At 45.5% G+C, this 27,500-nt stretch overlaps 3 protein-coding genes across 8 annotated transcripts in view; all 3 read right to left on the minus strand.

Moving 5' to 3' along the window:
* arrb1 (arrestin, beta 1) overlaps positions 1-4,353 on the minus strand; it is an 18,734-nt gene extending 14,381 nt beyond the window's left edge. The window contains exons 1-4 of the mRNA XM_026342178.1: positions 4,216-4,353; positions 1,127-1,157; positions 704-764; positions 577-621 (exon numbers count right to left, since the gene is read on the minus strand). Of these exons, the coding sequence (XP_026197963.1) occupies positions 577-621; positions 704-764; positions 1,127-1,157; positions 4,216-4,235 (157 nt within the window). The 5' untranslated portion in view covers positions 4,236-4,353. The remainder of the gene's footprint in view (positions 1-576; positions 622-703; positions 765-1,126; positions 1,158-4,215) is intronic.
* A 1,275-nt stretch (positions 4,354-5,628) lies between these two features.
* LOC113170227 (autophagy-related protein 16-2) lies at positions 5,629-18,751 on the minus strand. Of its 2 annotated transcripts, none has more exons than XM_026372242.1 (18): positions 18,319-18,751; positions 17,188-17,245; positions 16,999-17,077; positions 16,499-16,572; positions 15,775-16,026; positions 15,635-15,700; positions 15,461-15,550; positions 15,267-15,320; positions 15,071-15,173; positions 14,389-14,494; positions 14,237-14,307; positions 14,082-14,153; positions 13,284-13,404; positions 13,094-13,199; positions 12,128-12,280; positions 12,003-12,050; positions 7,972-8,073; positions 5,629-7,494 (listed from the first exon to the last, which is right to left on the minus strand). In XM_026372242.1, exons 1-18 carry the CDS (start codon positions 18,482-18,484, stop codon positions 7,401-7,403), a joined length of 1,815 nt encoding a protein of 604 aa, XP_026228027.1. In that variant the 5' UTR covers positions 18,485-18,751; the 3' UTR covers positions 5,629-7,400. The 2 variants fall into 2 exon arrangements, with proteins under 2 accessions (XP_026228027.1, XP_026228019.1); XM_026372234.1 differs by having other exon boundaries at positions 15,071-15,176; positions 18,319-18,748.
* Positions 18,752-19,398: 647 nt separating this feature from the next.
* Positions 19,399-27,500, minus strand: part of wdr62 (WD repeat domain 62) — a 21,825-nt gene continuing 13,723 nt past the window's right edge. For 3 of the 5 annotated variants that reach the window (XM_026373698.1, XM_026373688.1, XM_026373680.1), the window contains exons 25-34: positions 24,849-24,962; positions 24,213-24,324; positions 24,038-24,116; positions 23,882-23,957; positions 22,823-22,945; positions 21,930-22,182; positions 20,750-21,018; positions 20,561-20,656; positions 20,010-20,107; positions 19,399-19,820 (exon numbers count right to left, since the gene is read on the minus strand). In XM_026373698.1, the coding sequence (XP_026229483.1) occupies positions 19,593-19,820; positions 20,010-20,107; positions 20,561-20,656; positions 20,750-21,018; positions 21,930-22,182; positions 22,823-22,945; positions 23,882-23,957; positions 24,038-24,116; positions 24,213-24,324; positions 24,849-24,962 (1,448 nt within the window). In that variant the 3' untranslated portion in view covers positions 19,399-19,592. Of the gene's footprint in view, positions 19,821-20,009; positions 20,108-20,560; positions 20,657-20,749; positions 21,019-21,929; positions 22,183-22,822; positions 22,946-23,881; positions 23,958-24,037; positions 24,117-24,212; positions 24,325-24,848; positions 24,963-27,500 lie in introns of those variants that run through there. The other 2 variants (XM_026373706.1, XM_026373715.1) reach the window with 2 other exon arrangements.

The following is a 27,500-nucleotide window of genomic DNA, read 5'->3' on the forward strand; positions in this document are numbered from 1 at the left end:
AAAACCTCTGGAAACACTTTTACCTAGAGCGAAGCGAGGGGAACATCTCAGCTCGAAACAGTGACCGGGAGGATTTACTGAACTCTTCTAAACGGAGCTGTTTGAGTTTCAGGATTTCAGCTGTCAGCACCATCACCAAGTCATGATGGTGGACAGAAGCATTTAATCAGACCAAAGTAACCGGGAGGAGACAATGATCCGAACCACGGCACACAGGACTTCCTCAGAGGGAAACTGAGCAGGACTGAACCCAAGGGAGAGAACCCCAAAACAGACGAGTGAAGGAGGCTGGAGTGAGTCGCAGCAAATATTACGTTCGATTAAGTTATAGAACTTTAGGAAACTGTTGGTTCTGTTCTGTTTTTTCTCACTGGTCTCGAATGTGGGTCATCTGTGGTGTTGTGTAACGTACTGAGGTGAACGTGGCTTTTGTCTTATTTTCCTCGTCGAACCTAAATTTACAGATCGGCCGTCAACCTTCCACAGTCTGAACAGCCGGAGCAGCCGGTCAGGTCTTTGGGTTTTTCTTACCTAACGTCAGTAAGAATATTTCAGCACCAGGTTCCGTTTTCTCACCTTTCCTCTCCTTCAGGTACTCCGGGTCGATCAGGACGACGCCATCTGCAGGACACAAGTCAGACGTTTTCTGACTATTTGGTGACACAACAATCTACATAGTGAAGCCAGTAAAAACCGATCTCACCGACAGGCTCCACCAGGTCCACGTGGTCCACAAAGTCCCTCTTTCCCAGATAGACGGTGAGCTGAAGGAGAAGTTCGAGTCATGTCACCTCAGGTAGAAAACACACCTGCTCAAATGATGAACATTAACATCACGGCTGTAAATGTATCAAACACAAACCAACTGGACTGTGAGTCACAGCAAACGGAGCCGTGGTTTCTGAATGACCAGCAGTAGACTTCAAAACCCAGAGACCACGATGTGACGTGGAAACACATTGTTAGCTCAGGATTTCTCAGTGGACTCTGTTTCAGCCTCCAGATTCTGGTGGCTGACGTCACATGACATTTTCTGGGTATTTCCTGTGTGTCAATGTGCTCTTACAGGTGTTTGCTTTCAGGTTTCCCTTCAGGCTCTGAGCAGGCTGAACTTTATCAAACTCACCTTTCCATTGGGACTGGCTTTTTTAAACACTCTGAAAAGACACAGAGACAGAAACAGGTCAGTTCTTAAACCTTTAACAGAAAGAAGCCGCTGGTCAGCAGAGGAAACCAGCAGCTGAACCAGTGTGAAGAAAAAGTAAAAGCAACCGTCGGAGACACGTGCACGGAGCAGGAGGAAGGTTTTACAGTCCCACACTAGAAGAAGACCTCGTGATCCGAAACAACTTCATGTTGATCTGTGCTCCACTTTCTAAAATGTTCTCGAGACTCGTCCTGTTTTATTTTGTCCTAACGTTATTAAAAGTGTTTATTTTCCAGTCATTACAGTTTTTATAACATCATCATCTTCTTCATCTTCATCATCCTCTGCAGCAGTTTCCTCTCTGAGTTTCTGCCTAATGCTCTTTGGCATTAGTACCCCCCCCTACCCCCCCCACGTTAATGTTGTCGTAAATTAGCTGCTGTGGCTCCATTAGCTTTCAGCTTCCTCCTGAAAGGAGCTTCATCAATCAGCAGCATCAGGACGCTGCTTTAGCGGAAACCGCAGCGACTCCTGGGAGCTCGCTCAGCGGCAGGCATCAATTAGTCCAATTAAATTTGAACAGAGCGCCGCAGTGATGTCAAATCACAAATCCAACATAAAACCTGACCCGTACAATGGCTGCGTGACACTTTTACACATTTAATGTGTTTAAGACATTTATCACCTCCGAACTTCAGGACCGCCAGGACACCGAGCTGCAGCTCGGAATTTACTTTTAAAGGTTCTAATTTCTCAGTTTGTGTTGAAGAAGGTGATGATTCTGTGTAACGGCTCCTATTGATATAAGTGGAACATTAGAACCAGCTCTTATCATAACGCACCCCAGTAGGACTCGTGGAACACGAGAGCAGAACCATCAGTGAGACAGATGAAGACGTGTGACTGAGAGGGATTAAACCACAGAGACACTGCTTCTCCACAGGTAACCTGCAGCATCACCTGTTGCATTGTTCTCTCTCCAAGTCTGAATCTACCTTCACATCACAGCTGACCTGTTCTCAGATCCAGGTGACTCCACTTCCACACGTGGTCCTGGAGCTGCTTCTCGTTGGACCTGACTGATTGTGGCTCCTGTTTAGCTCAGCTTGTCTGCCAAACATGACCCATCAGGTTTGGGATGTGACAAAACATGATAGATACTGTTCAGAGACCAGTTTCACATCACGAAGACGACTCTCAGTTGACAGAACTGCAGAAATGACAGCGAACAGAACGTTCTGAGCGATTCCAACAACAAGCTGAGTTCTTCTTCCACCGCTCACACAATCTGCTCATTGGAGTGTTTCTGCTGGTGATCGGGAACTGTTTCCTGTCGACCTAAACCGGTTTCCTGTGAGGAAACCAGAGCACGGCCAACAGTCCCAAACACACGGACCTGAAAGACAGAGTCTGACCCCGATTCATCTGCTGGTGATCACAAAATGATCAACGATTCATTTTCTGTTGACTTAGTTTCACCCATCAACCCGATGGAAGCGTCATCAGGCGGCTCTGAACCCGATCGTTCAGAGAACCACCAGGACGTGAGCTACTAACCGAGAGCCAAGGAGACGCACAACAACTGCAGAGAGACAAAATAAAAACCAGCCTCAGATCGGAGCAACAGAACGACCCAGTAGGTTCCGACTCCATCTTTTTCCATCTCCCCCTGCTGCTGCTTCCTGTCTGTCTCAGGATCACATTCAAAATGACTCTAAGGCCAGGCCTTAAATGACTCTTTAAGGCCTGGCACAGCCAGAGTGCCCCGTAACTCAGAGAGCTGCTGATCCGGGTCCAGTCGGCAGCTTCATCAGCGCAGCACCTTGGAACAAACACACTTTATATGGGGTGATGATAATAGATGGAGTCCTGGCAAATGCTGATCAGCTGAAAGATCAGAATCACGAGACTCAGAAACTAGTTTTCTAACTATTGTAATTAGCAACAGCAAAGAGATGAAGGGAGGATGAGGATCAGAAACTACTGCAAATTCAAACACAGAAAGTTGGAGACGTTTTTCTGTCACTGAGCCAATAATCAAAATTCAATCCCTGAACGTTCTACTTGTTACTGGACTCTGCAGGTTGTCGGTTCCTCCGGTGGGAGTCTGGACAGTCCAAGTGTGTTTCTGTAAAATCAGCAGCAGCTCTGACACCGAGCTGCTCTGTATGTCTGAGCCGTCACAGGCAGCTCGTTAATATTCTCCTGACACAACACGCTCACATCCTTCAGCCTGCAAACACCACGGGGCAGAAACATCCACGTCCTGTGTCTGAGTCGGGTTCTATGTGGAACCACAACAGGAGGCTGAATGGATTTCAGCTGGGAGTGAAGCGGGTCACGCTGGAAACGACAGTGTTTCTGCAGCTTAGTCCAAAAACCTTCCATAAGAACTACATGAACAACAAAACATGGAACAAGAGCAGAACAGGTTCTGGGTTCTTGTTACAGAACAGCGATCCGATCACAAACGGATGCCCTCCATTTTTGTCACTCTGAAGTTCTTTTATTTCTGTGTTCTGTACGAGTACATGTACTGCACCTAAGCACAAGGAGAGGTACTTGTACTTTGGTTGAGTATTTGTGTTACAGGTTAAGACTCCCCCCCCGATTACAAATCAAAAATACACAGTACTCTGCACAACCAGTACTTTTACCTGCGTACTCGTGTGTACAGTAAGTAACACTGTGGTAAAGAGTACTTCACTGTACATGTACTTCATGTGACGTTTTCACAGCCTGAAGGAGACGTGTTTCCACCTTCACACAGAAACACAAATACCAGTAACTGATTACTGCCGTCGAGTAATTACTTTTTTAATTCATCAGCATCTGAGGACATTTCCTCCATTTCCTGTCTGTACTATCAAAATAAAAAGAACTCATCAGTGAGACGTCACAGTGCTGCTGGAGGTTCTGACCAAACGTTATGTAACGTTACAACAACACACTCCTCCTCTGCATCTGTATTTAAAGGTTCTGTGAGGAACCAGCAGCAGAACGACGCGAAGGAACCACAAACAGCAGCTCTGTGGAAACACATTGTTTGTCAGGGAGTTCAATCTTACCTGGTTCCTTTATCGCCCATCCTGACGACGACGAGCAGACAGCAGCCGGACAAGATGATGGAGGAGGAGGAGGAGGATGGGGGGATGCCGTCACCGTGGAAACTGAGGGGAGGATGTCTCTCTCTCTCTCTCTCTCCGTCTCTCTCCCTCTCTGTGTCTCTCTCTCTCTCTCTCTCTCTCTCTCTCCGTCTCTCTCCCTCTCTGTGTCTCTCTCTCTCCGTCTCTCTCCCTCCCTCTCTCCGTCTCTCTCCCTCTCTCTCTCTCTCTGTCTCTCTCTCTCTCCGTCTCTCTCCCCTCCCTCTCTCTCTCTGTCTCTCTCTCTGTCTCTCTCCCTCCCTCTCTCTCTCTGTCTCTCTCTCCTCTCTCTGTCTCTCTCTCTCTCTTTCTCTCTCTCTCTGTCTCTCTCTCTCTCTCGCTCTCTCCTCCTCTCTCTCTCTCTCTCTCCTCTCTTCTCTCTCTCTCTCTCTCTCTCTCCTCTCTCTGTCTCTCTCTCTCTCTCTCTCCCTCCCTCTCTCTCTCTCTCTCTCTCTCCCTCTCTCTCCCTCTCAGGAAGTCGTTGTCATGCCGTCAGATTCTCCTCAGCGGGAGGACAAACCTCCATCTGAGCTCCAACCCACCAAACAACTGACTGAATCCACCACCCTGCTCCTCCTCCTCTTTAACTCCCCCCTTCTTCCCACCTCCCTCCCTCATTAGCAGTGTTAAAATACCCAGAGGACAGATTTTAATTCTGTCTCTGACATTAACATCCTGCTGACAGCTGGAATCTGACCTCCATCCACCAGGAAAACAAAGAAATATTAATTTTGTTGTTCTGAACGTGCCGTATTTTCCAAACTAAAACATCAAACTGCTTCAGAGAACAGAAAATGAAGAAATAAAAATAATTAATTCAACCTAAAACATTCACTTCAGTGTAAAGTGTGTGTTACTGTTTTAAGGGCTCGGTAAAATAGACTACTGTTCATATTTCCTACAGGTTTTCTGCTAAATGAAGATTCACTCACATCCTACTGACTTTCCGGACGCTGTAAAGTCAGAGATCAGTGCCTGTTTAACTCCACAGTGCATCACATGAACGTACCACTTTCAGAACTGGGACTAACAGCCACAATCCCTCGAGCTCAGTGTCCTCTCATCAGCAGTGGATCTTAGATCGTGTTCTCTGTGTAGTTACATTATCAGACCTTCAGACCCTGTGATCGGGTCAGAGGCAGCAGCTGCTCCTCGCTCCCTCATTACGGAACCAGCCTGCAGCTGAGGTTTGTCCTGCTCATCATCATCACCTCGTATTTTTGGAAACCTGACGAGACCTCATCAGTTTGTCACAAAATTTAAAATAAAAAGGAAACGCCCGAGAGCGGAGACGAGTGAGGAGAAGACGAGATGAAGGACAGACGCTGGAAACCAGGGTTTATTAAATAAAGACCATTTATTCTTCAGTTAGAGCAGCAGAGCGTAAACATCACAGACATATTAAAACCACTTCTCATCCACTGCTGACACCGCTGAGACTCATTCAGTCCCAACAGATGGATTTTTTGTTGAGTTTGTTTTGTTGGTAAAAGTTTGTTTGTTAAGTCAGTTTGTTCTTTACAGCTCAGACACAGACACAGACACAGGGGAGACAGCAGAAAATTCCCTGAATTCATCTTTATGTAAAGCAGCAGCTCATCTCTGGTCTGTTTCTGCAGCTTCTTTCCTCAAATCAATAAAGGTCACAAAAGGTCAAATAAATAACAGGAAACAGAACAAAAGAACCAAACCAACCAGCCTGTGAACTGTGGGTATAAATAAAATGAAGGAGTCAGTGGGTTCAGTGGAAACAGAAATATTTTTTAAAAGGCATCAATAATTCAAAGGATGGTAACCTTTTCTGGATCAGTGCATGAAAACAACAAAGGACGAAGCTCATTCATATTTTACATCGGACATCTTTCTTTAATGAAGCCATCTGACTGCTCACCTGCGTCAGGTGGGAAGGAACCGAGTCCACAAAGTGACATCAGCTGATCTGATCAGCTGATAAACGTTTCTACACTAAAGCAAACGAAGCCGCAGCACTCAGGACTGGATGTACGAGGGAAACGCCTGCAGTGTCCTGCGAAGCTTTAATGACGCAGAAACGCATCCTGCAACATCATGGATTTTACTGGTCAACTCTGCCCCCCCACTCCAGGCCTGTACATGAATACAGGACATAGTGATCCAAAATCCATTTCAAGCTAAGTTAAAAACCTTCATTGCTCTGTTGGCTTTTCACAGTTCACGGCCTGATGTGAATCCTCTGAGGTCCTACTGATCCACAGAGACTAAGACTGCTTACTGACATCATGGTTGAGGAGTAATTGTTGATTTAGTCCCCTCGCAGCAGCTGCTGGAGCTCCGTCAGTGCTTCTCAGCTGTATGTCCATGAATCAATCATTAAACGCAACCCGAGGGTTTCAAACTACCGAACTGGATCTTTTAGCAAGTTTTGGCTAAAATCAGAGGTTCAGGTTCAGGTCAGGTCAGGTCAGGTCCCACTAACATCACTGTCAGCTAATCAGAAATCATATATCTCTGCAGGCCGTTCTTTGGTGAACCTGAAGTCGGCAGTTTAAGACCTGCAGAAACCCTGTCTGAGGTAACCAAACTCAAACCCAAATCAGTCTGTCAGTCTGTAGAGCAGCTGTACGGACGTCACCCACCCATTGATGGATTCATCCGAGGACTGTTTTTTATTTCACCTGTGCCAGTCTCCCTCACCAACAGGTCTGCCTCTAATTGAACATGGCTGAAAATCTGCAGACGGATGGTCCGACTAATGCCAACGAGGCAGGACATTCAGCAAAAGCTAGACCGACAGCCGACCGCCACCTTGGTCGTGGCCCAAGTATAAACTGTGCTTTCTTTAACATCAGGTAATGGTGAATAAAACAACAGGCCTCCACCAACACAGGCAATGTTTAACACAGGACAATGTCTACAGGAGGGGTCAGAGCAGACGTCTCCCTTAGATCAGCTAAGAATCTAGTAAAAGAAGCTTAATGTTGCTCTATTAGTAATCCGTCCTAATAATTCTCATAAAAAGTTTTTTGTCCACCCAACAAATAGCTTAAAAAATCTTGAATACTCCCTTTAACAACAGTGTTTATTTGCAGACATGTTGTGTGACAACACAACATCCTCAGGGACTGCTTGTTTCAGAGGTCACTCCACAGGACGGCCCACCTGCTCTTGTCCACGCTGACGATGTATTCACCGGACAGAGACCAGGACACAGCACTGATGGATGAACTGAGACAGAGAAGAGAGGAGGGTCAATGTTTCCTGTAGCTACCTGCTGTTCTGACAATATGGAGTTCCTCAGGGAAGTACCCGAGAGCCTCTCGAAAGCTTTTTATTAAATCCTGCAGGCATTCAAACTAATTTTATGTGGAGTTCCTCAGGGAATTGTCCCTTGGCCTCTAAAAGTGTGTGAAAATAATTAATTTTTTATAGTTGTTATATTTAATATAAACTACTTTAACTTATTAAATGACATGTCTGACTTATAGTGGAATTTACGGCATTTTTGAACTCCTCAAACTTCTCAGTTTCTGGATCTGATCTTTCAATTAGACCTCAGACAGACTCCTACTTAAAATGTTTGACATTCAGTAAAACATGATCAAATTTGTAATGTTCCTACTGTTACAAGGTTATTAATTTCTTAGTGTCTATCAGGAAGGTGTAAATTCTAACTCAGTAACATGACAGTATTGGTCCTCGTACCTGTGTTTGTCAGAGAGGCGGGTTTCCAGGTTGCCAGTGGAGACATTCCAGATGTAAACAGCACCGTCTGCTGATCCAGCTGCTAGAAAACAACTGTCTGGGCTGAACAATAAAAATGTTACATTAGACCCAAATGTCTTTTGGTGCCAACTACAAATGGAAAATAGAGTTTTCAGTTTTAGTTTGATGTGATATTTACTGTATTGTTAATCAAACTAGTCCTACAGTTTACATTTACATTTAGTCATTTAGCAGACGCTTTTATCCGAAGCGACTTACGAGTGAGGAACAAGGCAAGCAAACAAAATCTAAGTCAAGGAGAAACAACATCAAAGCAGAGTGCTATCAAAAAAGTGTTTCTGTTTCAAGAGATGTGCAAAGGAAGATGTGGAAGAGTTCTGTTTTCAGCATTTTTTTAAATATTAAAGTGAGGTGGCTGAGCGTGCAGAGTTCTGCAGCTCATTCCACCATCGTGGGATCACTAGTGAGGACTCTTGCTGCTGCATTCTGAACTAACTGAAGCTTATTTATGCACCTGGTTGAACAGCCAGACAGTAAGGCATTACAGTAGTCCAACCTAGAGGTGATGAAAGCATGGACTAATTTTTCTGCATCATTTAGTGACAAAATATTCCTTATCTTGGCAATATTTCTGAGGTGAAAGAAAGCTGTCCTGGTGATATTATCTACATGAGCTTCAAATGAAAGACTGGAATCTAGAATCACACCAAGGTCTTTTACTGTTGCACTAGATGTAACAGAAAGGCCATCTAGAGTTACAGTGTGATCTAAAATCTTGCTTCTACCTGCAGATGATCCTATAACTAGTACTTCTGTCTTATCAGGATTTAGCAGAAGGAAGTTAATTAGCATCCAGTCTCGTATATCCTTTACACATTGCTCAACTTTATTAAGCTGTTTGATCTCATCTGGTTTTGATGAAACATAACTGTGTGTCGTCAGCATAACAATGAAAGTTAATACCATGTTTACGGATAATGTTGCCCAGAGGAACCATGTAGAGGGGAAAAAGCAGTGAGCCTAAAATTGAACCCTGTGGAACACCAAACTCCACTGGAGAGCATGTGGAGTAATCGCCATTTAGATCTACATACTGATAACGATCAGTCAAATAGGACCTAAGCCAGGAGAGGGCCGTTCCCTTAATTCCAACAACATTTTCTAGTCTGTGAAGGAGAATACTATGGTCAATGGTGTCGAAAGCTGCACTGAGATCGAGTAGCACAAGCATAGAGACACTACCCTGATCAGCGGCCAATAGGAGGTCATTTACTACTTTAACAAGGGCCGTCTCTGTACTGTGATGAGGCCTAAATCCTGACTGATAGAGTTCATGTATGTTATTTCTATGAAGATACGAGGATAGCTGCCCAGCTACTATCTTTTCGAGAATCTTAGAGATAAAGGGGAGGTTTGATATCGGCTTGTAATTGGACAGCTGACGGGTCGAGATCAGGTTTCTTGATTAGCGGTTTAATAACCCACAGCTGAGTGAGGAATTTATGATTGTCAGCAGGGGTTCTATTATTTCTGGCACTATCTGTGTGTCGGTATAGGGTCTAATGTACAGGTTGAAGATTTTGCAGAAGAGATGAGTGAAATTAGTTCATTCTCTTCAAGAGGAGTAAAGTAATCTAGGTACTGATCTGCTGTGGTTAGCTCGTCGCCTGCGTCAACTAAATTGTCTGGTTTCAAAGCTTGAATTTTATGCCTTATATTTACAATTTTGTTATTCCTCACTACTGCACAACGTTGTTGTGGAGATATCTGCAGTGGTCTTCTTTCTAGTTAATTTAACTACTGTATTAAATAAAAGTCTAGGGTTATTTTTGTTGTTTTCTATAAGAGTGGAGAGATACGTTGATCTAGCTGCACTAAGAGCTTTTTTATAGTTCAGGATGCTCTCCTTCCATGCTATCTGAAATGCTAACAATTTAGTTTGGCGCCATTTACGTTCTAACTTTCGAGCAGTCTGTTTTAAGGTGCGCGTGTCATCGTTATACCGGGGAACGAGTTTCTTATCTCTAATGACTTTTCTTCTAACTGGAGCTACTTTATCTAAGGTATAACGTAACGACGACTCGAGATATTCAGCCGCCTGGTCTAGTTCTGTAGGGTCAGACGGTGATCCAATCACTAAGCTGAACAGTTTTCCTTGGTGTCTACTGTGTGGTGCTGGTACCACCAGGCGTCGTTCACCGGTTGAGCGCAGTGGACGGGAGGGGATGTAGACCTGAATGATTGAACTAAGATTAGATGGAGCTGTGGAGTTGACCACTCTGTAGGCAAGAGACAGAGCTTTGAACCTGATCCTTGCAGCCACAGTAGCTGCATTAATTTAGCAGATCCAATGTTAATGCTGATGTTGTGTTGAGTTGAAGGTCTGGAAGGGAAGAATAGGACTTCAGTCTTGGGAATGTTAAATTGAAGGTGTCTTTCTCTTATCCAGGCAGAGATGTCAGAGAGACAGGCAGAGATACGGGAGATAAGGAACTCTACAGATAAACTGAGCTCCTCTCCTCTCTCCTTTCTCCTCTATCCATTCAAATTCTACCATTGCATGTCATTATCTTTGTGTCTTCTCTCTCCTGTAGTTGTGTTTCCTCCTCTCTGTCTCCCTCTCTCTGTACTTTTCTGCAGGTATCCTCGGCCTGGAGCTGTACATCTCCAGAATCCAGTTCATCTGCCCAATGTTCTTGATGCTTGTTGTTGTCTTTATTGCCTGCTGTTCTTTTCTCTCTTCTCTTTCCACTCACCCCAACCGGTCGAGGCAGATGGCCGCCCACTATGAGCCTGGTTCTGCTGGAGGTTTCTTCCTCTAAAGGGAGTTTTTCCTCTTCACTGTTGCCTAAAGCTTGCTCAAATGGGATTGTTGGGTTTTCTCTATAATTTTTTGTATAAATATTTTCTGTAAGGTCTTAAACCTTAAACACTGTAAAGTGCCTTGAGATAACTTCTGTTGTAAATTGGCGCTAGAGAAATAAAACTGAATTGAATTGAATTGAATTGATGGCTGCCACCTTGTTGGTGAAAAAGGAGGCAAAGTCGTCGGCTGTTCTGTTTTTTGACAACAAGTGTCTAAGCTCTGTTTTCAGTGATTAAGATGTAAGAGGTTCATTCAAGGAAAACAACTGATTTATATTCTACATGTTTCACTATCCATTGTCGCAGCATATCGTCTCTTTCCTTATTGAACAGTTCATTCAGGATATGTGCAGTGATGGTGGGAATCTACATTTGTTAGCATTTCATCTCACGGGTCCAGCTCAGTGGATTTATTTACCATCTGTTCATTATTGGTGCTGTGTAGAACTGCAGAGAACACCCAGCAGGGAACCTTTACTGTCTGTCCGTGTCAGGATAGAAACACGTTTATATATTTAGTGTAAGAACTCACACAAAGCATCCTGGTCCTCCTGTCGTCATGGAAACTGCAGAACTGAGCCCCTCCTCTCTCACTCACTGAATCTCTCCACTCTTATTTGTCTGTGTTTTCTGCTGGAATGTTTGGATCAGAAACACACTGATCTCTGAACCTGGTGACTTTAGTCTGGCCTCGTCTCCACCTCCTGCATCTCGTCACCCAGTGGTTCAGAACATTTTAATGACATATCTTACATAACAAATGAAGTTAGGAAGGTGATCAGCACCTGTCGGTCACTGTTCTCTCCTCTACTCCAGGTCAGATCACAGAACGTGTTTACACCATCCAGCCTTCCCCTCTTTTTTATTTTATTTCATTAAAAACATGCAGTCGATACTCCCATGATTCTGTGGGTTATGGACTATCTTACTGACCTCCCCCAGTACATCTACCTGTTGAACTGTGTGTCTGACACAGTGGTTCTCTCTGACTACAAAGTCCCAAAGTCTACTGGACCATAAACGTACTCAACCATCCTCCACAAGAGTCAGGAGCTGGCTGTTATTTTGTGAGGAGGTCCTTCAGTGTCTGCAGCACCATGATCTATGAGTCTGTGTTCCAGTGGGATCTCGTCTAATAAACTCACCTGATCACAGCCTTGGTGCTGTCACTGCCACATTTGAACCCTTCAGCTCTGAAACAGAAACACAGGGTCAGTAAATCAACAGTCTGACAGCTGCTCCTTAATAACACTGACTGGGATGTTTCTACCTGAAGCACACACGGGCGTTGCTCCACCACCTCAGGTCGACCAGCTGCAGACAGTCGTCGCGGCAGCAGCTGAGCAGCTGACGGTGGTCGGGGCTGATGTCCAGCGATGTGACTTTACCCTGAGCAGGAAGCTCCTGAATGCAGCTCCCCGCCCTGATTGTGAGAAACCAGTTTCCAGTCATTTCTTTCTTTCTTTTTTTTATCTCCTTCATATTTCACTGACAGCTTCACAATCATCACAATAAGACCTACACACACAATGTGGGGACATATAATCTGTTCATCTGATCGGGATCCTGGATCCTCTGAGTAGACCCCTGGTACTGATACTGGTACTTTGCTTGTTGGAATCCGTCCATTTATTAATTCTGCAGAAGTGTTTTTAACTTCCAGACATTTTTTTCCAGGAGCAGCTTCTGATGCTTTTATCATCACCAGCACATAAATGTTCCCACGTCAGTTTATTTTAGCATTTCACAGTAACAGTAAATGCAAAATCTGAAATATGTCTTTAACGGTGAGACATTTTACTTTAACGGTGTATCACAGTAATTCCTGTAATTCTACAGCTGTGACTGACCAGGTTCTGTGATGATGTCTCTCATTAAAACATAAGTAAACTGCATCTGTTAATGTTCTCATTAATGTGAGGAGTCATTGATTAAACACTATAAATGACATGTACTGTATTATTATCATGATATTATAAAACTTCATAAATGACATAACTGTCCAATCAGGGGTCAGGGAAGGTGGATGGTGTTGTGTGATTGGTGGAGAGAGCTGTCAGTTGCGGGGTTGTAAGGAGAGCTGTTGCTAGGTCACAGAGGGAGGCAGTGGGTCTCGATGGAGAAGGTTGGTAACAATAAATGAGGGCTTTAAGAAGTGACGTGGTGAAAGAGGATTGAACGGCAAGTTAGTGTAAAACAATGAAAGAGTGAGTGCAGGACCCATGAATAGTGTTACCTGCTGTCCCAGACTCTGATCTTGCAGTCATAGTGCCCACTGATGATACAGTTCTCAGGACAAACCAGGTCGCTGCAGTATGACGCCACTTCAACGACCTGCACACCTGTAGGAACAGCTCCTGTTATTAAACAGTCCCAAACCCAAACCGCCAGTCAGCAGTCAGCGATCCATTATCAGTAAGACTCACAGGCAGCCCTTTGCAAGTCCCACAGTCTGATGGTTCGGTCTGCACTTCCCGTCACCACCCGATGGATGGAGCTGCTGAACCTTGCTGCTGTGACTTTCCTGCTGTGACCTGTCAGAGTCAGCTGAGACAAACATGAACAACATTCCTATGTTGGGAAAACAGACCTATCTTCACCTACAGCAACAAAAAAAGTATGTGAACCTTTTGCAATTTCATGGTTTTGTCATAAAATGAGATCTGATCTGATCAGAAATACAATGATTCATGTGTAATAAAACCAAAACAGGAGGAATTTTAGTCCAATCTTCCTGCAAAGCTGCTTCAGCTCTGTCATTTTCTTTGGACGTCTCATGTGTTCCATCTCTATTGGCTGGAGGTCTGCATTAAGGTAGCATCACCCAACTTCTACAGAGTTTCAGCTGACGTACAGACATTCTCACATTATCCTGAGGGATCCCCCAGATCATGATGTGCCCTCCATGATGTTTTGGTTCTTTCCTAATAGTTCAATATAGTTTCATCAGTCCACAAAACATTGTGTTAATACTGCTGTAGAGTGTCATTGTGCTCTTTGACAAACTTCCGGCTGTAGTAATGTTCTTTTTAATAAGCAGCAGCTTCCTTCGTGGTGTCCTGTCATAGACACGCTGCTAGTTTAATGTTTTACCTGCTGAAGACTCATGAACACAGATGCAATCAGTGATGCCTTGATAGCAATCCTTTAAAGACAGTCTGAGTCTCGTGAATTAATTGAATTATTACATTTATTCTATAGTGACGAGTTACTTTTGTTGCTACCTTGGGGACCGAGTTATCCAGCTGCCACAATAAGGCCGACTTATCGTAGGACGCAGCAAGGACCCTCGACCCCTGGGAACAGAAAGGACACAGATATCAGACTGTTCCTGTAAAAGCAGGTTTCTGTAAATTCCAGGTTCAGGTCTTGTACTCACAGTTGGGTCAAACTCGATGCAGGTGATGCCCTCTGTGCTTCCGTCCAGAGTCGCTCTGTGAGTCATCGAGCCTGACGACACCATCAGTCCCGTCAGAACGCCTCATCACAAACGTACCATAAGATCATAGCAACAGTAAGTCCACCACGTACCTGCTCTGACCTCCCACAGCTTGATGACTCGGTCTGTTCCTCCAGTGGCCAACAGGTCTGAGCTGGGGCTGAACGTCACAGCATTGATGCCTTGTTCATGAGCCTCCTGAGAGACAGAAACACGTCATGATGAACAAACAGGATGAAACAATGACGAGCTGTTCAGATGTGCAAACTCCATTTTTAGAAAAGCTGGAAAATCACTTGGTCTTTGTGAGAACAACATTTATTTGAACCATGTTTGTGTGAATGTCATCAAAGACTGAAAGGTTTTCAGTTCTGGATGATTCCAAAATCATCAGATTTATTGGCGACAAGTGAGGGATCATCACTGCGTATGAAAGGACTCTCCGACTGCGTTTGACAGTAATGTTACTGTGACATGGTCACACGGGGTCAGCAGGACTCTGGTGAGTGTGATGATGGTTTGAACTGACGATGATCATCAAACAGTGTGTTCTAACACACACCTGTAGTTTTAATCATCACCACTGGAGGGAGAAACCGTTTCAGGGACGTAGAACTTCAGGATTCATTACAAATAAACACAGACTCATCATGTGAGTGATGTGGACAGTTGAGCAGCTGTGATTCACATACTAACAGTGTCTGACTGTGTGAAGCAAAAAGAGAAGTCACAGACAGTTCGAACAGAGCACAACAAGTGACAGCGGCTCTTTACCAGAACTTGTAGAGCTCTAACAGGGACTCTGGCTGCGAGACAGACCCCTACAGGACCCATCAGATCCTCCTCCAGACTGCAGACTGAGCGGCCGCGTCTCTTCCTGCTGAGCTCACACACACAAACATTTTCAGTTTCTAAATGTTCCAAGTTTGTTTCACATCTAAAAACAAAAGACCAGCAGACCAGGACTCACTCAAACAGCTTTCTGATGGAGGTCAGGATCCTCGGTGACGAAGCCGACGCTGATCTGAGAAAACACAACACGATCTGCTAAAGCCTTTTCCACTTTAATACCAGAATGAATAATAGGAAAGAGACAGACGTTTAGTTCCCTCATTAACAGAATCAAAAACCGAGTCACAGTTCTCAGGTGAGTTAAGGTCCAACCTGAAGAGCCGGGTGCGTCTTCTTTCTGTGGACTCGCCCCGCTCCTCGTTCTTCGGAGACGTGGATCTGGAGGCCGGAGCGCTGGAGCAGCTGAAACACAAAGTCCAGAAACAAACGTGTTCAGTCTGCTCGATTCATGAAGCTTTGTTGGCCGAGCGATCAGGTGGATCTTACCTGTCGATAGGCACCTTTGACGTCACAGTGGTCTGAAGATCCCTCTGAAGCTTCAGCGCTCGAGCTCTGACAGAAACAGAAACGAGACGTTAACGTCGTGGCTCGATGAGCGGCCTCTGTGTTCAGGTGTGTTCAGGTACCTGGACTTGCGTTCATTGAGGCTGTTCATGCGGTCGGCAGCCTGTTGTTTCAGGTGGATCATGTCCTCTAGCAGGTGTCCTCCTTTGTCCTCCGCCTCCCTCAGCCTCGTCTCCGCTCCTCTCTGTCGCTCCAGCAGGGCGTCGTACTCCATCTTCAACACCCTGTTCTTCTTCTGAACCTGCTCCACCTGCTGCTGCAGCTCCTGACGGACACCAAACACCCCCACCAGCCGACACTGCTCCTCCACCAGCCTGGCAGAGGAGGTCGGAGAAGGTTAAAGGGTCAGTTCACACAAATTTCAATTTGGTTTGAGGAGGGTGGAGTTTAATTTGTGCTGGAACGGGACATTTCAAAAATGTTCAACAATAACTAAACAGAATCACCTGTGGAGAAAACACGAGTCTGAATAGTGTAATTCAATAGATCTATTTATGAAAACTTAATATTAAAACATGAAAATAAAAGTTTAAATACTTTGTTAAAATTGGAAGAAACAGTTCAACATTCAATAATAAGAAAAGATCTAGTTTGGGACAGTTTTAATAAAATAAGAACGTGATCCTTTGGTGTGTTCATTTGTCGATTTCTACTTTACACGTTGTTTATGTTATCAACATGTTGACACCTGCTTAGACTGAGCCAATCAGCCTCAGTCTGGTTCGTGCCGACAGACCAGTCCCTCTGAAGACCTGCAGGGGACCGGTTCAGGCGTGTGTTGCTCACCTGGCATGCCGCTCCTCCAGAACACATTCTTTGATTTTAATCTGCTGCTGCAGCTCCACCACCTGATAGGCCAACTGCAACAAGACAACACAAACACAGAAGAAGAGTGAGGAGGACGCAGTGCCCATACGAACACTGAAACTGGTCCTGCTGGTGGTTTCTTCTGGTTGTACGGACCAGGGCTTCAGGCCCCACAGATCAACAGAGTGAACGTCACATAAAATCACAGCCCAGACTTCAAACGCTGCAAACTTGATTAGTGTGGAGGCGTACGGGTGTTTGGATTCACTATGACCCAACAGCAGTTTACTGATTACACCCTCGACCTCGTAGCCGCTCGTCTGCACAGGCTGAGTGTTGGCTGAGCAGGAACCTCAGACGTGAGCTGAGCTGATAGAATTCAAGAATCTTTCCAGAAACTTTCTAGATGAGGCCACAGCTCTACATCAGACATTAACTTTCTCGCCTCGCTGCTCGGACTGAAGGACTGAGGGTCTCACCTCGCCAGTGGTTTTCTTCAGCTGGTCGTTCTGGTGGAGCAGAGAGGAGATGGAGCTGCTGCTGTCAGAGGAGGAACACCTGGACACAGAAAACAAACACACCCCGAGCATCATCACACATGTACACACACAGAGAGAGGGAGGGGCTGGGCTCTGCTCAGGTCAGGGTTCAGTGTTCAGGTGATTTACCTGGTGGAACTGCTCAGTATCCCTTTGGCCAGACTGTTTTTTTCCAGCAGCTGAGTGTCTGAAAATAAACAGAACATACTCGGTGAGAACAGAATCCTGATCCTGGCTTCTACTGCATGAACCGAACTGAAGGCTGAAAACTGTAGCCTGTAGATCATAAACCAGCAGCAGAGACTAAGTCACCTCAGGGAGGAAGTAGAACAAGATGTGGTTCAGGTTTCTAACGAGTTCCTGTAACTGGATGGCAACAAAATAAAGGAACTGGTTAACAGTGAACAGAGCAGCTGCTTGACTCAGTCAGCGCCACAACGCAAATGTGCCGTTTTCAGTTTCCTGGTTTTCTGCATCAACTGGTCCTGAACTGTGATCTGCTCTTCACCAGAGTCAAATATCAGCAAACACAGTATTTCTAGCCCGATAAGACACAAACAGTGCTGATCTCTCGTGAACACAGTCATCAAACATACAAAGTGATGTAGTAAAGTAAGTGAAACAGTGTTTCGATAACTAGCTGAACCTTCCTTAAAACATTGCATTAGACCAGAACCACATCCAGAAGGAACTTTGGACCAGTCTTCCTCACAGAACTGATTCAGCTCAGACTGATTATCAGGACCCAGTTTCAGAGGCAGCCCCAAATGATGATGCTCCCTCCACCGTCCTTCACTGCTGGCATGATGTTTTTCTCTTTTGTCTTTCGCAGCAGTAGAGTTTATTGAGAATTGCATCCTGATATTATATTATGCATATTGTCTTCTATGAGGTATGAAACTAGGCAGAACCTCTCTGAACCAAACCACCTTTAGAAAGCCTCTACTTTTTAGAAAACTAAACATAATTAATAAAAGTGTACTCGAGTGGACATTTTAAATTAAGTTTGGTTCAACTCCATATAAACAACCTAATTCCTCTTCACCAAACTCCATTTAAAAAAAAAAAAAAAAAAACAATTTTTCAGGGAGCTGAGACTAAACTGGCTCATTCTCAGCCTAACAAACACAGATTACTAAATACACAGATTTCCAGATGGAGTTTGGTTGAACTTTCAGCAGCTCTATGAATGTGGCTCATCCCGAACCCAGCCCGCCTCCAACTGTATTAAAACATCAAACTGGTACTTGTCCGTCGTACAGAAGCGGATCAGGTCCTGGAACATGGTGTGCTGCCTCAGGTCTCGGTTTTTCAGCTGACGGACGACGTGTCTCTTCCAGGTCTCCGCCGACCTGCCGCCGCCTCGCCCAGCCAGCAGCCGGCCGCTGCGCTCCGGCGCTCCGGGAGGATCCGACACAGCGGCCATGAGGCCCGCAGCACGGGCCGCTTGACGCCGTTTGCCCGCTGACAGAAGCCTCAGCCGGGCTCGATGTTAGAGACGGACCCGGTTCAGAGCTCCGAGCTCCATTTTGCTGCCGTTTCTTGTTTTAGTCGTTTGGTTCTTGAACTTTTCCTTCTGCTGCTTCTCTCCGCTCCGGACCAATCACCGCCCGCTCCGAGCGCTTCCTGTTTTGACTTGAGACTCGACGACAACAAAAACAAACACACCCCGCAGGACCCGTCCCGTGAAGGTCTCACCTGGCACCTGCAGCAAAAAGCTCTTTATTTCTCCAATGTAAGGCTGATGACAAAAAAGACCTCCGATCCGAAAATATCACATTTTCTCCATGGAGTCTGGCTTAGTGCTAGTTTGGGATTAGCCCGTATTTAGGCTTTTTTAAACCACAAACAGCAGATCTACGAACCAAACTCTATTCAAAATATTCTCAATTTATTGTTGGACCTCTTCATTTGGAATTGAAAAACGACTTACTTGTGTCATATATAAACTATTAAATGTACTGTTGAAGTGTGGGGAGACAAAAGTTTTTGGACTTTTGTGGCTCTGTACTAATGTGTTGGAGTCACTGTAAATATCCCATCAGAAAGTGTCAGTGTTACAGTGATCGACAGAAGATATACCAAGATATTCCTCCCATCATAAAACTGTCCTGTCATTGAGAAACTATGAGCATCATATTAAGAACAATGTTTCTAGGGACAAATTAAAAGAGTAAAAAATTAGAAAAACATCATAAAACAAACTTTGTCACGGTATCATGGTGCAAATATAAAATAAAAAAACATTGTTTAATTTTTTCTACAGTTTGAAATAAAAATGAATCATTTCTATTTCTTTAGTGAGCTGAGGTTTCAAAGACTGGAAAAATAATCTGTGGAGGCAAATTAAAACGTTTATTAAGAATCAGTTTCTGTACATACACAGTGACAAACAACACAAAAACAAACATAAGGTGCTTTAAATGTAATACTGATGTTCAGAAAACCTGTCGTTGTCGACTTGAGTCAATAGTAGCGCTCTGACGCTCAGTGAATTTTTTCCCCTTTCACCTTCCATAGCGAAAGCTGCAGGGTCAGAGTCGTTCCAGTTTGTTCTGGGTCATCTGGACCAGCAGCTCCGAGTATTTCTCCAGCAGAGACATCGTCCTCTCGTCCTCCAGTCGACCAGCCGGGGCACTGCTGCAGCCCTGCACATCTCCCTGCAGCACCGACTGCAGCTCAGAGTTCACGTCGTCAAACGCCTCCTGCAGGACAGACGACATCTGAAGATGTCGCTCTGTGACACCGGTCGACCCGCTGAGCTGGAGGGCAAAGAAAATGACAGTGTTTAGAAAGGACGGAGTCAAAGTGAACGTAGCCCTAAAAACAGGTTCCGACCAATAAATGAACAAATGGCAGGTTTTAGTTGTTGCATGTTGGAGTCCAGCTCTCAGCGAAGCAAAGACTAAGACCACAGATGTGAAACTGAATCAACACAGTTGATACTGAACCTGCTGGTAGAGGGTAACGGCTCGTCTCACTGTCCGTCTCAGCTCGTTGGCGACGTGCTCACACTGCTGCAGACTGACTGACTCGTCATCAGCGGGACCTGCAACGACAGGTGACAACTCTTTCTCTTAGTGTCAGACATGTAGTTTGTCCTGCATGACGCCACGAGACGTCACAGCTCATAGCTACAGGACACAGCTCGCTCTCTAGCACCTAATACCACGTGACAGTTGTTCACCGTGATCTGAAGGCAGGACGCACGCCTAATAAGCTGGTGTTTTAATCACCAGTCACCATCACTTAGCTCCAGCTTGTCTTCAAACTCTGCTGGACACAACTCTGGATGCAGTAAAATGTGTTGGACCTACAGAGAGGGAGGAGACGCACCGAGACGCAAAGCGACGTGATGACGTGGCTCCAGTCTGTGAAAAGCCAGGACTTAACTCTGAACCAGCACAGAACTAACTTCACATTCATGTTGGTCAGCAGAGCAGATTCTGGTCTGACTGCACCTTTACAATGTTTACCTGCTGAGAATTGTACAGGAAGTTACCTGACTGACAGGGCTGTGTTCTTTCTGCCAGAGGAGAGGAGGAAGAGGTGGGCGGGACAAAGGAGGACGATTGAGCTCCTACAGGCGACTCCAAAACTGTGAACAAGATCACATCACTCAGAACTTGAAGATTCAAAGAGAACGGGTCCAGATACTTAATATTTGAAAAAAAAACAAGTGGAACACAACCTGGATCCTCACATCGTCCTGGACTCTTCTCCTTCGTGGTAGCGGGACATGTGATGATGTCAGAGGGGATACTGACGATGTCACATGTTGTGGGGGGTGTTGTTGGGGTAATAGAGGGGGCTGGGCTCAGGATTAGTGTTAGATTTTGATTGGTCAGTGTCTCATCAATGCTGCTGGTGCTCCTCCTCCTGACACTGTCCAGTGATGTCACCTCAATGGGCGTGGTCAAGACCTGAGGGCTCACTGCAGGTTTGAGATGCTGAGTGACACTGACAAAGCCAGAGGAGGAGGAGGATTCATGAAAACACAAAGAGAAGCTGAAGATATTTCACATCAACTATTCAATAGTTTTACTTCTTCAGACATTTTCTGAACATATTACCTTCAGACTAAGTATTATTAGATGTCACAACCTTTCTCCAAATACTACAGCTCTCTGTCAAACAGTGGCAAGAAAAAGTATTTGAACCTGCTGGAATTTCATGGTTTTCTGCATCAACTTGTCATAAAATGTGATCTGATCAAGTCAGAGCCCAGACCTCAACCCAAGAGAGACTTGAAGAGAGCCACACATGAGACATCCAAAGAATATGACAGGGTTAAAGTAGTTCTGCAGGAAGAATGGACTAAAACACCTCCTGAACGATGAGCAGGTCGCTGTAATAATTCCAAAAGTTCACATACTTTTTTCACTATGGGGTTTTTATAGTTGTATTTCATAAAGAGCGGCTGGATAGTGTAGTGGTAACATCACCACCTTCCATGTGGGAGACTGGGGTTTAAATCCCAGCTGCGGCCTACCTCCAGTAGGGGTCCTTAGACAAGACCTCCTTATGCTTACCCTGCCTACTCTTGTAAGTCACTTTGGATAAATACATTTGCTAAATGAAAATAAATGAAAGATCCAAATTTTGTGTTAATATTTCAGGTACATTATATTTCTTAATACTCTTGACTCAGATCACATTTTATGACAAATAAATGCAGAAAACCATGAAATTCCAAACGGTTCACATACTTTTTCAGTCTATACAGTCTAATCAACATGTCTGACCTGCACGAAGGACGATTTACTGAGGGACATCTAGATCAGACAGACTTCATTTTAGACAGGTGTTCCTAATAAACCGTCAGCTGTAACGAAAACAGTCATCTGTGGGACCCTGGGACCCTGCAATACCTGCTGGTCCAGTCCTGGGCATCAGATTTGTTGCTGTGGAGGTCCAGATCAGCAGATAGCAGGGGGGAAGGAGACTGGGGGTCTAAAGAGGACAAGTTTTCCTTTTCCTCCTCTTGAGTGGAGCTGGGGGTCTCATGGATCAGTTTGGCCCTAGAACTGGCTGTAGTTCCCAGGTATCCAAGCCGTGGTGCCCCCTGCTGGACTGCGGGTGCCACAATGCTGTTCTGAGCCATCAGAGTCCTGGAGGTGACATCTGATTGGTTTAAGAAGAAGAAGGTGGTGAGACCTCTGAACTGACAACAGACTCGAGAATCTCAAGTAAAGGTGAACAGGTGACTGATCTTCAGATCAATCTGAGCTCCGTTTAGATGGGATCATGATCCGGACAGTGAGTCCTGTGAGATTACTGCAGCTGATTCAAAACAACTGTTGTTTCTGAAAATGACAGAAACTGGCAGACGGCCGATAGAGTTTTGTTTCGATGAGCCCACGTGGACACAACGCTCTGTAAAACATTTGTCCCGTTTATTGGTTCAGTCTGAAAACCCAACTCAGATCAATCCTAAAACTGATGATTTGTTATGTTGTTCTTCTGCCGCCTTAAGCATCAGTTCATGACTGAAACATAAACAAAACCAATGTCAGCGATTTCTGTCAGAATTCAGATACACAACACAGAGCGGTTGATTTTTCCTTATTTGCATCAGTCTGAAAATCACCTGAACGTGAAACATCCAGGATGAGTGTGAACCCTGAAGTTGACCCAAACCCACAGTGAGGAAGTGAAGGACAGACGACAGTTTCACCTTTTACCATAAATCATTTAAAGCTTTTACGGAAGAGAAATTAAAAAAAAAAAGAAAAAAGAAAACACCTGATGCCCCCACACACACCTCCCAACCTGTCTCTGCACTGGACGACCACCACAGTGTGTCGTCGGCGCATTGGGCGGCGAAGGGGCTGATGGGAAATCGTGCAGGAAGCTCTTCTACGGAGGACTGACTGCTGACACCGCGCTGTGGTCACACACAAGCAAACACTGTTGTTGCACTGCTGGTTGTTAGCATGAGGCAGTAATTTAAAGGACAACAACATTTAAGATTTGTGGAGTCTCTCAGGGAAGCGTCCTTCTCTCTATTCCTCTACCATGGCTCACTAGAATATTTCTCATGTTAGATGGTGTCTGTCAAAAGACTGATGGCAGTAAAACTGCAACGCAAGGATGTTAGGTCTCCTTCTGACATTTGAAACTGAACCTCTGTGTGAGGTTGTTAGAGCCCAGTTTGAGTTTCAAAGAGATTCCACACTTGCGTAAAGTGTTTCCTGTTGAGCCACAAACTGACCCGAAGCGGACGTCAAACCAGTCCAGCTGCACCGACTGGTTTCAGACTCTAAACGTTCTGTGACGGTGAAGTTATGAGTTTCTTATTTTACAAACATCAAATTAAAAAAAAGTTTGACAAAAACGTGGATCAGGTTTCCTGAAGAGATTTTACAGAACGTGTTGTCACTTCACTGCTGCCAATTGGACCATGAACCAATTTATAACAGATATGAAGAACACCAGAGGTTTGTATTAGAAATTGGCCAATAATGTAATTATGGTGCTGTGTTCACCTCAATACATTAAACCACACAGTAGACAGAACCTTCTGTATCAGATCAGTGACAGAATCATTTAAAGTACTGGACCAGACAATGACGTCAATAAAACTTATTGTTTTCAACAGCTCCATTTGTCTCGTACAAGACGTGAGGTTCACTGTCCTCTTCTAATGTGAAACCACAAAGGAACCATATGAAGAATAAATAAATATATAACCATGAAAATGATTTAACAAGAGGTTGCTCAGCGACCCTAAGTGTGTAAAAGATAAAGTTTTATTAAGTACGTTTCTCTGCAATGGTTTTACGACTGTTGAGTCACAGGAGATGAAACTTCACAGACTCACCATCAGAGCTGCTTCTGCTCTTTTCCTTCAGACTTGACTCTGCTGAGGTGGCTCCACTGCTCGACTCTGTGTTCACCTGGAAAAAGACACTAAGTCACTGATCACCTTTGTGTGTATTCAGTGCCGTTCAGGTGTGTCTCAGGTGTGATGGCCTACCGATGTGTTGCTGATGTTGCTCTCCTCCGAGATCTTCGTCGGGATGGAGACAGGAGGTGGTGCTCGACTCGGCCATGCCCTACAATAGAACAGCAGTCGCCATGACAACACTGACAAGATAAACTCAGTTACCCCTTGAGGTCAAAAGGTCACAGCTTGAGTTCTGGGCACCAACCTGAGTCGGTCCTGGAAGCGGGAGAGGAAGCGGGTGGAGATGCTGAGTCGAGGGTTCAGGAAGTTTTTGTCCTCTACAAGCTGCAGATTCCTGAGGTCAGTGTCAAACTTCTCTGAAAGGTCAGAGGTCAGAGAGGTCCCACGTGAGGAGTGGGAACAACAGTAGAGCTGTGAGGAGACACTTCAGGTACCACTGGCGGATTCAAACTTCAGTTCAGATTTCTGTTACTGTTGCTGGCGATTTACTGGAAATTACATCAAATGAGCTGGAAGCTGATTTTACTATTTGGGAGGTGGGAGGGCGACAGTGACGGTGGGGGGGTTACTCTAGAGGTTTGTGTCGCTGTTTCTGCCTCAGAATCGTTACTACTTTAATTAAAATGGATGAAGTGACATCAACTACGATGACAAGATGCATTTCATCAGCCAAAGTCCAAAGAGCTTTCAGCAGCGTGAACTGAAATTTGTAGATTTTCTTTACCTCCATTACTTATTAATTATCGTTTGCTCCATAAAGAACCAGAGCGTCTCACTTAAATCACCACCATTAAATGTCTTTTAAAAACTCCACTGATAATAATAATATTAAAACACACAGCAGCTCTCACACTTCATGGTGCTGACGATGGTTTCATACCTTCGCTCAGACTCGAGGCCAGATTATCAAAGTGGTTCTTCAGAGAGTTTCTGTCCTCGTCGTCCTCCAGACCCAGACTGCCCACAGAGCTGCCCTGACTCAGAGAATCTGTGTCTGATAAAAGAACGAGGGTTCATGGGCCCAGAGGGCTCATAGAACATCCTCAGCATGGTGCTGCAGACGTTGAAGGACCTGAGTCTCCTCGGAGTACATCCGGCTCTGAGCCTTCCTGTACAATGCTGATGAGTTTTTTGTCCAGTCCAGTTTGTTGTCAAGTACACTCCCAGGTATTTGTACTCAGATACAACCTCCACCTCCTCCCCCTGTATAGAGAGAGGGATGACAGGACTCCCAGATTTCCTGAAGTCCATCACCAGCTCCTTTGTTTTATTGATGTTCAGTTGCAGATGGTTGAGTCCCACCCGTCCACAAACCGTCCACCACTCACCGTTACTCTGTGACATCTCCACCCTTAATACATCCTACAACTGCCCGAGTCATCAGAGAACTTCTGAAGATGACAGGACTCTGAGTGTGTACCTGAAGTCTGAGTGTACAGGGTGAGAGGAACGGAGACAGAACTGTCCCCTGTGGAGCACCTGTGTACAGATCACAGTGTCAGCCACAGTTCTGCAGGCGGGGCGGACGTACTGTGGGCTGTTAGTGAGGTAGTCCCTGATCCAGGAAATCCGGGGAGTGTTGACCGCATGTTTTTTAATTTCTCTCCCAGCAGTGCAGGCCGGATGGTGTTGAATGCACTGGGAATCCAAAAACATGATCCTCACTAAGCCCCCAGGCTTGTCCAGGTGGGTGTAGGTGCGATGGGAGAGGTGATGATGGCGTCATCCACTCCAATATGGGGTTGGTAAGCAAACTGGAGGGGGTCAAGTGAGGGTTTGACCAGAGGTCGGAGGGACTCCAGGATCAGCCTCTCAAAAGCTCTCATGATGTGTGGTGTCAGAGCCACAGGTCTGTAGTCATTGAGGACTCTGGAACGTGGCGTCTTATTCACGGGAACAAGGCACGACTTTTTCCACCCAAGAGGAACTCTCTCCAGGTGCAGGCTGAGGTTGAAGATGTGTTGGAGAACAACACAGAGCTGAGGAGCACAGGCTTTCCGCACCCTTGGGCTGACTCCATCAGGACCTGCAGCCTTTGTGGGATGAAGCCTGTGCCAGCTCTCTTCTCACCTGCTCAGCTGACGATCATTTGGGTGGTGGCTGAGTCGTGTGGGGGGGGACTGAGGAGCAGTTGGTGAACTGAAGTGGGCTCTGTGATCAGCTGGAATCGATTGAAGAAATTATTCAATTCATTGGCTCGGTCCACTGTCCCCACATTCTCCTGGCTGCTGGACTTGTAGCCAGTGATGGTCCTCATGCCCCTCCAAACCTCCCTGGTGTTGTTCTGTTGAAGGTTTTGTTCCAGTTCTTTCCTGTAAACCTCCTTCCCTCCCTGATCCTGACAGACAGCAGTCTTTGGACCCTTTTTGCTGCCTCCCTGTCTCCTGATCTGAATGCTTCTTTTTGTCATTCATGATGGCTTTGATGTCCTGAGTGACCCCAGGGCTTATTGTTTGGGAAGCGCAGCAAATGGTTTTTGTAGGTACCTGGGTTGTCCACACAGAAATTAATGTAGTCAGAGATGCAGTCCGTCAGTCCATCGATGTCCTCACCGTGAGGTTCACAGAGAGTCTTCCAGTCTGTGTCTTCAAAGCATCCCTGCAGGGCAGAGTGTGCCCCCTCTGTCCACCTCTTTACAGTTTTAATGGTGGCAGGCTGCCACTGCAGGAGGAGATGTACCCAGGTTGTGATCCGACTTTCCAGAGGGGGGGCGAGGGCAGTGGAGCTGTAGCATCTTTAACTTAGCATACCAGGTCCAATGTCCTCTCCCCCCTGGTGGGACAGCTCACAAACTGGGTAAAGGTGGGAAGTGTCTTATTGAGGGTGGCGTGATTAAAGTCTCCAGAGATCATAAAGAAGGCGTCGGGTCTGCAGGTTGGAGGTGACCGTCTGAATGACGTCACACGCAGCAGCAGCGTTAGCGGATGGAGGAACGTAGACGGTGGTTAATATGGAGTGAGAAAACTCTCTGGGCAAATAATATGGACGAAGTCCCACAGCCAACAGTTCAATATCAGGGCTGCATACACGCTCTTTCACAGTGACATGACCAGGAGGGCACCACCTGTTGTTAATGAGAACGGCGAGCCCCCCTTCTCTCCTCTTACCGCTCTCCTCTCGCCTCCTGTCCCAGCGCACGGTGCTAAAACGTCTATATTAACACTGGGTCAGGAATACACATGCAGCCATGTCTCTGTGAAACACCTCAAACTACACTCTGTAAAGATTTTCTCCATCCTCACCAGAGCTGTCAGTTCGTCCATCTTATTGTCCAGTGATCTCACATTACCCATAATCAGAGAGGGGAAATGAGGTTTGAATCTTCTCACCTTCTCTCTGAACATCGCTCTTCTCCCGTTTCTTTATTTCCTTTTTGCTGTTTTTTGCCTCCTCTACTCTCCCTCGTGTCCTCTTCTGATCTCCTCTGGGATGTTTAAAGTCCCGGACAAAGTTTGATCCTTTACTCCGGCCGTCCTCAGTAGATCAGCTGATCCCGGTGTTAAACAAAGGAGCTGGCTCCCATGGTGATGGA

This window comes from Anabas testudineus, chromosome 13 (genome assembly GCF_900324465.2).
Source record: "Anabas testudineus chromosome 13, fAnaTes1.2, whole genome shotgun sequence".
NCBI lineage: Eukaryota > Metazoa > Chordata > Actinopteri > Anabantiformes > Anabantidae > Anabas > Anabas testudineus.

Bases quoted from the DNA above. Each gene is read 5' to 3' on its own strand.
- LOC113170227 (XM_026372234.1), bottom strand. From the start codon at position 18,484: ATGGCCGCTGTGTCGGATCCTCCCGGAGCGCCGGAGCGCAGCGGCCGG. The intron at 17,078-17,187 runs GTAAATCACCTG...TTCTGTGTCCAG, and splicing joins ATACTGAGCAGTTCCACCAG to GTGTTCCTCCTCTGACAGCA. The intron at 16,573-16,998 runs GTGAGACCCTCA...GTCTTGTTGCAG, and splicing joins TGAAGAAAACCACTGGCGAG to TTGGCCTATCAGGTGGTGGA.